Consider the following 13,433-nt stretch of genomic DNA (forward strand, 5'->3'; position numbering starts at 1 on the left):
TTTTTTACCAATGGTTGTGGGGCTGAGGACTGAACTAGGTCAGTTCCTTCATTGCATGTGTTGTACAGCTGAACAGTTGTTTTGGCTGAGAAGCTGCAGTGCTGAGGGCTGGGCACTGCTTAGGCTGGTACTGTCACGGAACGCGTATGGAACGGCAGTTTTGGTGAGGCTTCATGGTGGTTGTCCTGAGGGATGACCCTGATAGTGGACAGTGCACAGTGACCCACTGAGCCTGTCACAGCTGCTCCCGAGCCAAGGACTGCTGCTCCGGCTGCTGCTGCCCTCCGTGCAGCCAGCCCCGCACTTCCAGCAAAGCCACTCGGGCCCTGGCTCCTGCCCACATGTGTAAGGTTTCTTATTTCACAGTGCCCCCCCCGCCAGAGGGGCCAGGCTGTCCCGTGATGTGGGATTCTCACACATGCTGTTTGTTATTTTGTCCTTTTTTCCTTTCGTCCTACAAAGATTTAGGGAAGAGGGTGGGTGAGGGGGAAGCTCAGCAAGTCTTTGAAGCAACTTGACTTTTGATGATGAATTGCAGCAAAGAGCCTACACAAGGAAGGGAGACTTGTTTTTAACTTACTGATGTTTCTTTGTGAGAACAAATTTATAGCAGAGGGGGAGCAGCCTCTGAGGAGAATATTGAATGGTTAAAAGGTTTCAAGCATTCTTTGATGTCACAGCCTGAGAAATACTGGAAGGTAGTGAGGGACAGACACTGTTTATTTATAAAATAAAGATCAGTTACCTGCTTTTGGCAAGAGCCTGTGACTAAGCTCCTGTTAATGACCTATTCATTGGAAGGCTTGGAGCTGCACCTGGAGTTGCTGTTACAGCTGCCTGCTTGAGGCAATGAGAGCCTGAAGGCTGGACAGTATTCCCAGCCATTAAGTCTTTCCATGCATCTCTGTGAAGCAGCACCTCTTTCTCACATTAGCTGAGAAAGCAACAGCTTCTTACCATGTTGTGAAATACTGGCCTCTGTTACAGGAGTAGGGCAGCAAGATGGAAACCAGTTATGTACTCAGCTGAACAAATTAAGCCTGTGGCACCCTCTTCTCAAAAATGGTATCTGACAGCATCGTTGCTTTGGGCTGTGTTGTGCTTGGTAAGGGAGAGAGGAAACAAGCAAAATGGCAGAGGAAGAAAAAGCTGAGACTGTCCCAGAGTGTCTCTGAGGCTGAGACACGTGTCAGGCCAGGACTGTCTGCTGACAGGCGACATGTGCTTCAGGAGGCCTCTAGAAATCCAGAAGCTGCAATGAAAGAGCAGCAAGCGAGTCAGGACAGAGGCTGGGTTCTCAAAACAACTCCCAAAAGGACGAGGATTAGGCTGTTCAGCCCGTATCCTCGTTCTGCTCCCATGCAGTTCAGGCCCACAGTTACATACCAGCTGTGGCAATACTTTCTCCAGCTGTTCAATATCCACCTTGTTCAGGTCCTCGGCCTGGGCCTGCCGAGCTGCCCGTGCCGCTGCTTCTGCAGCGCAATGAAAGAAAGGGAAGGGCAGTGAGAGGGGTCCGGGAGCTGTCACACCTGGGGCTGCTGTGCTGGGAGGAGGGAGGCGGCCCGGGGCCCCGGAAGGCTCCGCACGCCGGGTCAGGGCTGGACGGGAGCAGCCGCAGGGCGGCCGGGAGGAGCCGGGAGCCCTCCGGGGCTGGGGCGACCCTGCGCGCTCACCTCGGACGAAGACCTTCAGCAGCTCGGCCATCAGCAGCTGCGCGTCCGCGTTAACTGCAAGGACAAGGCGGTTACGGGAGGAGGGGGCGCGGCCCGCCCGACCCGCCCGCCGCCGCCGCCGCCGCCGCCCCGGTACCTCGGGTCCTCCCGTCCCGGAAATGGAGGCGGAGAAGCCGATCCACGGTGTCCTGCGGAGAGAGGAACGGGTGAGCGGGGCCGGGGCTGCGCCCACCGCTCGGGGCCGCGCCCGGGGCCGCCGCACCTTCCTGAAGCCGCCGGCGCGACCGCCCCGCTCCTCCATGGCCCGCGCGCGGCCGGGCCCGCCTCCCGGGGGCGCGCCGGGCGGGAGCGCGCGCGGGCGGGGAGCGGTTCCGGGGGAGCGGTTCCGGGGGAGCGCGCGCGGCCATGGAGCAGCTTGGGCGCGAGTACGCGCGGCTGTGCGCGGCGGCGGGCGCGACCCCGCAGGAGGCCGTACTGCGGCGGCTGCGGGGGCCCGGTGGGGGCCGCCTGGACCTGGCGGCGCAGAGCCTCTCGCTGCCCACGTGCAGCGCGCTGGGCCGGCTGCTGCCCGGGGCTGCGCCCTTGGCCGCGCTGGCGCTCGGTGACTGCGGCCTGAGCGAGGAAGGTGCGGCGGGGCCGCTCTCCCTGTGGCGCCGGGCGGGCCGCGGCCGCGGGGCGGGAGGCCGGCCGAGGCGCCCGGCCCGTGGCCGTGCGGCGGGCACGCACCCTCGGTTCTCCCTCCGGCGGCGAGGGCAGCTGTGCCTCTGTTGGCCGCGGACGGACGGGACGGTCCGGCCGGTTAAAGTGGCCCGCAGTGAGGGGGCTCCGTGGGCAGCCCGTCCGAGCCCGCAGAGCCTCTCTGGGGATCTTTCAGGGCTGAGTCGGGTAGATGTATAAGCTGACAGGTAGTTCTCTGCCCCGGCACCTTTTTGAGAATATATAAACAGTCTCCTGCCCTGAAAGCTCAGGCTCAAGCTTTCCAGCAGCAGTTGCAGTTTTTCAAATAATTTGTTTATCGCAGCCACGTCTCCTGAGCTGGCTGTTTAACAGTGATACACTGGGATGATAGCTGGTTTAGGCAGAGAGTTTCACAGATGAAATAAACAACTTTTTTTTTTTTTTTCTGCTCAGGTGTAAGGCTTTTGTTGAATGGTCTTTGCACCAACACCACAGTCAAATCTTTGGATCTGAAGGTGAGTCTGAAAAGAATTAACAGTGTTCTATGGTGGAGAAGGAAAAAGCACAGGCTTAATGAGAAAGAGAACTGGACAGTCCTGGTGCAGGATTGTTCAACAAGATGCATACTTCTGTAAGTTTTTTGTTTTCAAGTGACTCATTCCTTGACTCGTTAACACCACGTCACAATTATCCGAAGTTACTTTGCCAGTCATCTTTATCCACTTTTATTCAGTTACTCTGTTTTTATAGGAAGCTATTGCTATGTACCTTTTGTCAGTTGCTGCTTGGGCAGATGAGGCATATGTAGGCTTTTTTGGGATTTCTGTATTCATCAGTGAGTTACAAGCTGTCCTACTTGTGTTTCTTTTGACTAGCGTGTGCTTTGAACTAAGCATCTGCCTTCAGATGCGATTGTCTCTCTGCTGAGAGTGACTTTCTGTCTGTATTCCTTTGGCATTTCCACAGTCACAAACTGCATCATAACTTTCTTACTCATTTGTGCTAGTATTAACAGAGTCCTTCTTAATGAAGTGTGTTAAAATAGTTATGTTTCTCTGGAATTGCTGTTTTCTGCCCCGTTGTGGTCCATGCTGATCCTGTGCTATTCTGTGATTTTTGCAAGCTCTCAGTCATGGTGCCCTTATAAGACCAGTGGTGTGTATGGATCCACTGTTCCTCCAGGGTTTTTCATTTTGTGGAAGCCTGATTGACACGTGAAACAAATGTTGATTGGACCATTTTTGCCCAGCTGAAATTTGTGTTATAGCTGGGATGTGTCTGGTGGTGTTCGTGGTCTAGGTGGACTGGGAGAAGCTTAGCTGATCACCTGGGGCTTCTGTTTCAGGGAAATAACCTGCGAACCATGGGAGCTGAGGCTTTGGGAAAACTTCTTAGGCAGAACAAATCCATCAGGAGGTAAAAATATATCTACCTCTCTTTGTGCTATTCCTGCCAGATGGAGCCCAGCATTTGAAAAGGATTGAGGGTGTTTTTTATTGGGGTGGGAGGAATGCCAAGTGGTGCAATTTCTTGTGAGGGGTGGGACGGGCAAAGGCACAAGAACTGGAGGTGCTCTTTTGGAGGATGCTGGGCCCTGGCAGCATGCTGCTCTCTGAAGCTGAGTCTGCTCCCAGAGCTGGGTGTGTGACTGGGTGTGCCGTGATCCATGTGTCGTTCACACAGCTGACCAATGACTCCACAAACACCAATCCTGCCTGATTTCCCTAGCCTGACCTTAGAATGGAACAGTCTCGGCATGTGGGAGGAGGGCTTCTCCTTTTTCTGCCAAGGATTGAGGGCAAACAACTTTCTTCAACGTCTGGATCTGCGCAATAACCAGATTAACCATCAAGGGGCTGGAGAACTGGCCATGGCACTGACACAGAATACCAGCCTTCAGGAGCTGGGTAAGAGTTCTTTGCCCATGTATGCATGCATACATGCATGCAGACACACATGTGCCTTTAGGTTTCTTGCCTCAATTTCTTCCAACTGATTGGTGTCATTCCCAATTCCTGTCAGTCTGAAGTGCTTTGATGGCTTTGTGCAGGGAATGGTCTCAGCCCCATGGCCTTTGGAGAGTGGGAACTGAAATTGGAATCTCTGGAACCAAACCTACAGATGAAAAACTGTGTACTTGGGGCAGAACAGTCTTTAGTGGAGGAAGAAGTGTTTTCATTCCTATTTGTGGCGCGCCTCATGACAGACTCTTGATCCTTAATTCACATTCACTTTGTCCTTATATGGAATTTTGCTGGAATTTCAGGAGAATGTGTCTTTTGTTGCTGATTCTTTCTCATCCACAGATTCTGTCTGTGGAAGGAAGGCTCGTGAGAGCCAAATGTGAGACACAGACTTGTAACTGTCATGGCTTCCTGCAGTTTACTAAAGATTTATCCTTGCCTTTCCTGCTTTGTCACTTTCTCTCCTTCTCATTCATCTTGAAAGGGGCCACAGTATTCACCTGTGTTTGTGCTAGGATCATCTGGGATCTCAGCAGATGTGACTGCCATGGTGAAAGTTTGCTTTCTGTGTAGATTTGCGATGGAATAACATTGGGCTTCTGGGTGGCCGAGCGTTGCTGAACTGCTTGCATAGCAACAAAACCCTGAAGAGGCTGGAGCTGGCAGGGAACAATGTTCCTGGTGACATCCTGAAAGCTGTGGGTAAGTGTGATGTGTGTACAGTAATGAATCACTTAACTGCTTTCCCAGTCCAGCACTTGGGGGATATAGGGCACTTGCTGCTCCAGAAGAGAGCTAACCCTCTTTCCCTCCCTTTCTCAATAGCATTTCCACAGTGCCCTATGTCGCCTTCTCTTGTCCTTTAGTGAGGGCTAATCAAGTTGGAAGTGTCACTTTGACTGGCAAAAGCAAAAAAAAAAAAAAAAGTTTGGATTGAGTTATTAGAGATTGATGTGCCATGTGAATGAACCTGAGACTTTGAGACTTGCTCGTAGTTTGCCTCTGATGAGCCAAGTTTTGATGTGGCTTATGCAGCACATCCTTTGTCGTTGTCCTGCCCACAGCAGAGTTAACAGCTTTCCTGAGGCTGAGGTGTTGATTACCCCACACACACTGCTCTCTTTGATCCCATCCCACCTTGTGATGTAAGGTGGGACTATCTCCATGGGCCAGTCTGAGAAGGGCAACTGTCCTGGTGCTTCTGATATCCAGTGGTCATCCTGAGTGCTGTCTCTTCCAGCAGTGCTTGCTATTCTGTTGCTTTAGAAGCTTGTGCATGTTCTCCTGCTCTCTCTGCATCAGAACAAGCCTTGGATCACAACCAAGACCGTGAGGCTATCCTGAGCGAGGCCCAGAACCAAGTGAACATCCTCAGCAAGGAGGTTTTGAGTCTGAAGGATGAGAAGAACAAGCAGGTCAGCAGATGTTGGCAGTTCAAATGGGGTACCTGGAATCCTTTGCTTTCCCTTGAGGTCCCCCAGAACACTCAGTGGCAGTATTATTGTGCACCTGAAATTGCACGTGCATTTTTATGGGCAGGCACACAGCATGATTTAGTACATTGAGGCTCAGTCCTCTGAGATGGGTTATTTGAGGGATAGTGTGAGTATGGACATCCCTGCTGAACATATTTACTCTGGGTTCTGGAGGAGTTTTGGTTATTTGTGCTTTCGTTTCTTCTTTTGCAATTTGATATTTTCCAAGTGGTGTAAACCTAGAGATCTGTTTTTCCATTTGACACCTTGGGATGCAGAGTCCCTGTAGCTGATGACCTTATTCAGATGTGCTAATAAACTAATCAGACTTCCAGTTTGCTTCTGGTAGAGTGGCTTGACATGTCTTCAGCTATTGCTGGGAAGAGAAAGATGAGAAATGTAAAGGTTTGTAGCTGATGCAGTTAATTTTCTCACTGAATTTTGCCTTGCTCACAGTTAATGGATTTTGTGGATACTGTAGACAAGCAGAAAGAAGAAAGAGCCAGGAGTGAGAAGTGAGTTAGATTCGAAATGTTTCCTGCTCTTTGATGGCACTCTCCATTTCCTGGCAGAAATTACCCACTTTTTTTTTTTCCTTTTTTTTCCTCCCAAATGCAGAATGTCTGCAGCACGAGTCAGCCAGCTGCAGGAAGCATTGGATGAGCAGTACTCCATTATGAATTCACTGAAAACCAAGTATGGAGCAGGAAAACCTTTGTCTTCCCACTGTTTGTGCTGTATAAGCAGTGCCAAGCAGTGCTTCTAAGAAAGGGGATAATCTTGTAGGGTAGCTGGATTACTATTTTGGTTAGTTCTGCAGTAATATCCAGAAATTACAGTCAGATCAAGCCTTTGAGTTTGCCACACTAGATACTTAGCTTGCTTTTAAGTAAAATGACTACATTGGTGTAAGAGCGAGTGAATTACAGAAGGTGGGAAGAAAGAAAAAGGATTGTGCAGATGGGATGGGGACATGTTCCTTGCATGGTTTACAGCCTGGCAGGAATCTCTGCCTGTTTCCCCTGGCAGCTGACAGTGTTCTCTGGGAAGCACTGCAGGTATGGAGGAGCCTGGCTTGGGAACAATGAGGAAGAGGTGCTCAGAAGAAGTGTGAGATTATGCAGAGCCATATGCACATGGCCATGGTTTGACTTCAAACCCTGCCTAGTTGAATTCTGCCAGGTAAAGGCAGCGTTTCATGCCATGCAGTGATGTGGACGTGTCCCTCTTGGACAGAACAAGTAAATTGCTTCTGCTACTCCCATTTAAAATCCTGTCTCTAATTGTAAACAACTTTGCAGTGATACAAAGTAGCCAGCTTTGTTCTGTGGGAGCAGGCAAATCCTGGAGGGGTCTGGGCAGGGAAATTGGCTCATGGAAGACAGTGCAGGGCAAATGCAGTGGGCACTAGCACTCTGGGCCCTGAGAAGTCCCAGGTCACTGCAGTGCTGCTGTGTACAGAGGTCAGTGGTGTCCTTTTCCCAGAAGCAAAAATGCCTCATTTAGGTAGCCTGATTTCACCTACTGCAAGATGGACATTAGCACCTTGTACCAGGTGGCATAGAGAGCTTGCTGCAATGTCTGCCTTGGAAAAGGCTCCATAAAGTGATTTTCTTTATAGGCTGCAGATGACTGAAGCTGCCCTGGCTCTGTCTGAGCAGAAGGTGCACACGCTGGGAGAGCTGCTGAGCGCCATGAAACAGGAACAAAACTGTGTGGCTGAGTCCCACTTCAGGGAGCTCCAGCAACAAAAGCAGGTGAGCTGGATAAGTCCTAGTTATGTTTGGGAGCAGGGCTATAGGTCATAACTGGTTTGTGTGGATTTGGGGGATGCTGGATGCAATAGGCAAGCATGATTTTTACTGTTACTGCTTAGCTAAAGCCACCATGACAAAAATTCTTGTGTAAATTAGATAGATAGTTGCCAGGTGTGATGAGGAGCCCTGTTATTGATGGTGTTGGTTGGCACAGGTTGGTAGTGCAAGAACTAGGGGGAGTACAGGTTTTTAATTTTGGTTCTGTTTGCAGGAAGGTGCTGATCGGGAAAGCAAGCTTTTGCATGACTTGTCTGCTGCCAGTGAGAAAAACCTGTTGCTGAGAAATCAGGTAGGAAACCAAGTCCAAGTCTGAGAAGTGGCTCTTGAACGTGTATAACATCTGCTCCATAGATGTTATGGTCTCTACTTTGATTCTTGGTTGGGTGTCACTTCATTGTCCTGTACAGCCAACTTTTTGTGCTAATAGGAAAAGAAAAACCTTTGTGGTGGTAATTTCCTTATGTAGGTGGATGAATTGGAGAGGAAGTGCAAAGTTCAGCAGGATCAGCTGTTCCAGGTGAAACAAGACTTGACCAACACAACAGCAGAGCTGAAGCTGCGGGCTGTGGAGGCTGAAGGTGAGTGGGGGAGTAGAGACAGCTTGGGGACACCTGTGGTTGGGATCATTGTTCCTGCACCGGCAGCTGAGGAGAAAGGGTTGACAGAGTGTGAAAAAGTATGAATACAGCTGTGTGGCAGGCATGCCAGAGTTGTGATATGCCTGCTTTTAATCTGTAGAACGTCTGGAAATGGAGAAAAGAAGATTTAAACAAAGCCTTGAAGACATGGAATCCCTTCGGGTAAAAGAGGTAAGGGTGAGGTTTCTGCAGCATCCTGGTTAGTCTTTCTTTGCTCCTGACATACATCACCAGTGGAGATCGTTGTTTGCTGTAATGTGCTCTTAAAAAAGTTTAGAAGTTAGTGAGCTCAGATTTTTTGTGGAAATAATGGGTCATTTCTTCAAGCAAAGCCTGACTGAAGAGATCACAAAACTTTCTACCAGCTAGTAAGATTTTCAAGCTTTCAAGAATATGGGCCAGAGTGGTATGTGAAGCTACAAGAGAGGCTGGGAGGCTGGCCTTTGTGTTGGTCTGTGCACAGAGGTAATTACAAATGAGGAATTTTTCCCAGCTTCTGAAATAAATACGTTTGAATGTTTTAATTGCTTATACACAAGCAGTCCTTTAACAGGGCTCAGCATGCTAGTTCCTTCTCTGTTGTGTTTCAAAGGGGGTTGTGTCTGAGTGTGGACAGGCCAACAGACTGCCACCAATTATCTTTGCAGTGTTACTGACGTTTGAAATCTCTCCAAAATAAAATTATACTAATAGATTTCTCTGAAGATATTGAAATCTTTTAAGAAAAGTCACAGGCCAGGAAGATTTTACCAACATTACAGTTAAAAAATAAATCTGTCGTGTTTTATATAACTTGGCAATGAGAGCTTGGATTCCCTCCTTGTGGCCTGGGAGGGATCTCTGTCTAAAAACTCCTAGTTTCTAGAGGGAAGATTCCATCTGTACTACTGTTTCCTAGTGGAGTTCTGGGGGAGGTAAGAATTTTGCTTTGCTGGTAGGTGGGTCAGTGAGAGGATGCTTCACTATCATGATGAGTAGTCTTGCTGCTTGCTTTGCCTGGAGGTGGGATGGTTTTCTGTCACTTGCTGGTTTCTGCTGCTTTGCAGGTGGATCGTGTGGCACAGCAGATGGAGGCCAGTGAACGTTCCATGCACGACAGGATCCAGAGGCTGGAGGCCATCAGGATATCTCTGGACGAGGTGAAAAAAAGTGCTCTGGGCACATTTGAACGCTCATATAGCAGTGCACAGAGAAGGCTGCCAGGAAAGATTTGTGGAGTCTGACTGCAGACCTCTGTAAAGATTGTCATGTGCTGTAAGGGGGAACAGAAAACAGCAGTATACCAGCTAAAATTATTTTTACCGCTTTGGACTAAGAAAGAAGGTTCCAAGGAGAAACTTGTAAATTCAGATTGGACAAAAATGAGGATTCCATTGAACATGGTTAGAGTCTTACTAAGATTTGACTTTACAGGATTCTTGTGACTATGTTGTCACAAGTAGTGTAGCATGTTCATCCATATCTATTTCCCCAGCTACATCCAGCAGTGCTCTTCCCTATTCCCTTTTTTGGAAAGGTTTAACCAATACGTGCCCTCATATAACTGAAATTCACATTGAACTTAGATAGCAGTCTTGAACTGAGGAAGGGTTTGTATCTTTGTATGCTTTTGCTGCCCCTGAGTGAGGAGAGCTGTGTCATTTTATAGCCTGCGACTGGAAGCTGCTCGTGTTTCCTGGTCAGTGTGGCAGCAATGCAGCTTCTCTGTCTGGAATGATTTTCAATGTTCCTGTGGCAGGAGCTGAGCCAAGTCAAAGCAGCTGCACTAGCTGAGCGAGGACGGGCAGAGGAGGAGTTGATAAAAGTGCGGAGTCAGGCGCGCCTGGAGGAGGTAAGGACAGACCTGCCTGTGGGAATGAAGTGGTTTGGCTACCCAGGCTATGTCTTAGTCCTGGGGAGCTGCTAACTCACTCCTCTCCGGGTTTTACTGACCCACAAATGGTGTGATTGCTGAGGAGGGAGCCCTGAAAAGTCTAATTTGAGCTGTCTTCAGTACTAACAGAACTGATGTCAATATTGTCATGGCAATTTAGTTTAAGTTGCCAACATCTGAAGCCAACAGCCAGATGTTGATCTTTCTTTTTAATGACAACTTTAATGGGGTGCTCCTGTTCCTCTAACACTGAGAAATTTCTTCAGGTGGCTACTGTTGCTAGGTAAATAAAGTCACTGTTGTATTAAACTCTGAAAATGTCAATTAAGTTAATATCCTACATTATAGGATATTAATATTAATGAATATTCACTATATTAACTATTATTATTCACTATATTAATAGTGAAATAGAACGAGGGATGAGGAAAATACACAAAAGCTATTAGAATATTTACTTATTTGTAGCATCACAAAAGAAAATGCTTCATTGAATTACAGACATAGAAATCTGACATATGGGATCCAGCAGTTGCTGGGTTGCATGCAGTGGCGCTGCAGAGCCATTTGAGGGATGGAGGAAGTGAAGGTGGAGCATTGGCTGTAAACACTGGCTGTGACATCAGTGCATCTGCCAGGGACCTGTCTCTGTTTCTGAGCTGAGTGTTTTGTCCTCTGCCAGCCTCCCTGGCAAGAGGAAGCAGCTTGGAGTCACTTCCGAGTGCAAGGAGCAGGACTGTGTCCTCTGCTTGTCAGTGCCAGTTGACTCAATAAAGGGTTCACTGTATTAGGAACAGAGAGGGGAGAATCTCTTCACAGGAATGAAGTGGGACTGTTTAATTTTCATTTTCCTTTGTGTCTTACAGCAGCAACGCCTAGAACACCTAGAAGAGAAGCTGCGGCTGATGACTGAGTCAAGGGATGAAGCTCAGAACTGCTGCCTTAAGCAAAAGGAGATGGTTGCTGAGGCCCAAGCTAAAGCCAAACAGTTGAGCCTGTATGCCGATGGACTCAAGAGGAGGCTGGAGGAACTTCAGCAGGTAGTTTGGACTGGAGTAGAGATAGTCACCACAGGGCCAGAACAAGTTGCTGAAGTTGTTTGGTTGTTCATGGATTTGTCTTTGTGTGTCAGTACGTGGACAGGAAGGAAGAGGAGAAGGTGACAGAGCTAAATAAGGTGAAAGTGGAATTACAAGAACAGATTGGGCACCTGGAGGCTGAACGCACAGCCCAGGATGGGCTGAGAGAGAAGATTGCAGCTCTGGAAAGACAGCTGAAAGGTAATGGGTCCTTTCCTGCTTCTCAAATGGTAACTCCGAGTTACCCTGCATTGGGCCTGGAACTCAGCTGTGCTCACAGGTAGTGACAGCAAGTGCTTCCTGCCTGTGAGTACACCTGTGAGTTGTACTCTCCAGCCATGTGTATTTACAGGGATTCCTCATTTTGTAGAGACCAAGACTCAGATGACCACCCAAAGCTGCATAGCAGGCAAAATCTGGATTTCCTGCGCAGTGAATTGTGCCTGCTACCTGTGCAAAACCTCTCATGTTGTCTCATGCAGCTCCTCTTGTGTGCTTGCTGGTTGTAGCACTTCCATTGCCTTTGGCCTGCTCCTGTTTTTTCCAGGGATACCTTGATTTTCTTTACTAATGCTGCTTTTTCACAGCCCTATCCAGTAATCACCGTGAAGCACTGCTGGACAAGGAGGGTGAGATCTCTTTGCTGCTGGAGAAGCTGAGAATGAAGGAGGCTGAGATCTCCAGGATGAGGGAAGAGGAGGCCCAGCGAGCAAGTTTCTTGCAGAATGCCATCATGGCATATGTGCAGGGATCTTCCTTGGGTACCCACAGTTCTAGGAAGTGAGACTGTGGCTTAGAGGATCCAAATATCTGCTTGCAGTCAGGGAAAGGGTGAGAATTCAGGTACAACTCCTTCTTCCTAAATGGACAGTTCTTCAGAGTGGGGTGACACAAAGGCTTGCAAATAGTCAAATGCTCTTGCTGTTCAGAAATCTTCCTCCTGACAGCGTGAAGGAGAGGAAGAAACAACTGTCCAGGCCTGTAGCTCTGAGTCCATGATGTTGAGCCCCCTCCCCTGCACTGCCACAGCCTATTGGTGCAGGAGGTTACTGGGAGGTTTCTGTGTTCCCTGGCAAGGTCCTGCTGCAGCATTTGTTTGGATGCCAGGGCTGTTCACAGAGAAACGTGAGAAAAAGCGACAGGAATGTTTACAGGAGTCTTCACAGTTGCCTGTGGGCTGGAGCAATTTGCCTTGCTAATGGGATCCTGAAACTGCTGGAAACACCAGATATTACCCACTTGTGCTTTTTCACCCAGTGTTTACAGACAGAAGCAGAGTCTGATGGGGCCCTCTCTGCTTGTTTACCCTCTCTGGCTCTGGCCATATTGGTGGGCTGTAGAAACACATTTGGCATAGACAGAAGCAGGTGCACCAAGGGGCTTGGGTGCAGTGCTGTCCATGTCCCTGTGGGACAGCTGGGCTTTGGCAGTGGTTCTACTTCTGCAACAGTGAGTGGCAGGGAAAGGTGAGCGGTTGATTGTGCTTCTTCACTGTGAGCTGCAGCCCTTAGCTGAAGATGTTGTGGCCAGTATTGCGCTATGGCAAATGGCAGAACTGTTCTCCTGGCTTCTCAGGCTCCTAGAACTGAGTGCTGTGGCCTTAACCTGGAGAGGAGCAATGCTTCTTGTGTCACACTGGGGAGTTGCTTCTCAGAGCATAAGGGAAGAAGGTGGTTCCTCTCCTGACAGTGCAAGTCCTTGCATGACCTGGAGAAAGGGAAGGGTTGCTAGAGCCTGAACTGGAGAAAGCAGGAGCTGTTGTCAGGCCAGCAGTATTGAGCCTTGAGGGAGTCCTTCCTGTGAGTTTGGGGTGGGAACATACCTTAGAGTAAATATTTTTAAGAGACACCTGGAAAACAAAAGTTTCTGTGTGGACTGGTTGCTTTGTGTTTTCATTTTTTATACTGGGTTTTGCTCTGCTTAATAAAGAACTTTTGCATTTTGCCATTAGCACTGGACAGTGGCACGCTGGATGTTTGGCTGATGTGGAGGGTGGGGCTTTCTGCTGTGTTACTGCCCTGAGGACCCTGTCAGCCTGTCCTGCAGCTAAAGGGCTGTTACAGGTGGATGAGATGGGGATAGTTGTGGTTCAGGACTAAGATAAAAGCAAAGAAGCTGGAAAGCTGTTCCCTAGTCATGACCAAGAAACCTGTGGCAATAGCCACTTAGTTTGTGGCTGGTGGGCAGAGCCACAGGTAAGGGAAGAGCAAAGGCTGTTGTTTGCAGACAGGGC

At 49.0% G+C, this 13,433-nt stretch overlaps 2 protein-coding genes across 3 annotated transcripts; one reads left to right on the plus strand and one right to left on the minus strand.

The window, feature by feature from the left end:
- Positions 1–702: 702 nt before the first annotated feature.
- CENPX (centromere protein X) lies at positions 703–2,077 on the minus strand. The gene is made up of 5 exons (XM_054644828.2): positions 1,939–2,077; positions 1,813–1,864; positions 1,677–1,730; positions 1,387–1,475; positions 703–1,252 (listed from the first exon to the last, which is right to left on the minus strand). The coding sequence occupies exons 1-5, from the start codon at positions 1,975–1,977 to the stop codon at positions 1,238–1,240; spliced, it is 249 nt and encodes an 82-aa protein (XP_054500803.1). The 5' UTR covers positions 1,978–2,077; the 3' UTR covers positions 703–1,237.
- A 4-nt stretch (positions 2,078–2,081) lies between these two features.
- Positions 2,082–13,150, plus strand: LRRC45 (leucine rich repeat containing 45). Of its 2 annotated transcripts, none has more exons than XM_054644824.2 (17): positions 2,082–2,301; positions 2,808–2,869; positions 3,700–3,770; positions 4,083–4,261; positions 4,892–5,020; positions 5,621–5,733; positions 6,250–6,308; positions 6,412–6,489; positions 7,415–7,550; positions 7,822–7,899; positions 8,077–8,188; positions 8,349–8,419; positions 9,295–9,387; positions 9,987–10,079; positions 10,988–11,161; positions 11,254–11,401; positions 11,788–13,150. In XM_054644824.2, exons 1-17 carry the CDS (start codon positions 2,082–2,084, stop codon positions 11,982–11,984), a joined length of 2,013 nt encoding a protein of 670 aa, XP_054500799.2. In that variant the 3' UTR covers positions 11,985–13,150. The 2 variants fall into 2 exon arrangements, with proteins under 2 accessions (XP_054500799.2, XP_077044433.1); XM_077188318.1 differs by having other exon boundaries at positions 10,991–11,161.
- Positions 13,151–13,433: the final 283 nt, after the last annotated feature.

This window comes from Agelaius phoeniceus, chromosome 19 (genome assembly GCF_051311805.1).
Source record: "Agelaius phoeniceus isolate bAgePho1 chromosome 19, bAgePho1.hap1, whole genome shotgun sequence".
In the NCBI taxonomy this organism is placed as follows: domain Eukaryota; kingdom Metazoa; phylum Chordata; class Aves; order Passeriformes; family Icteridae; genus Agelaius; species Agelaius phoeniceus.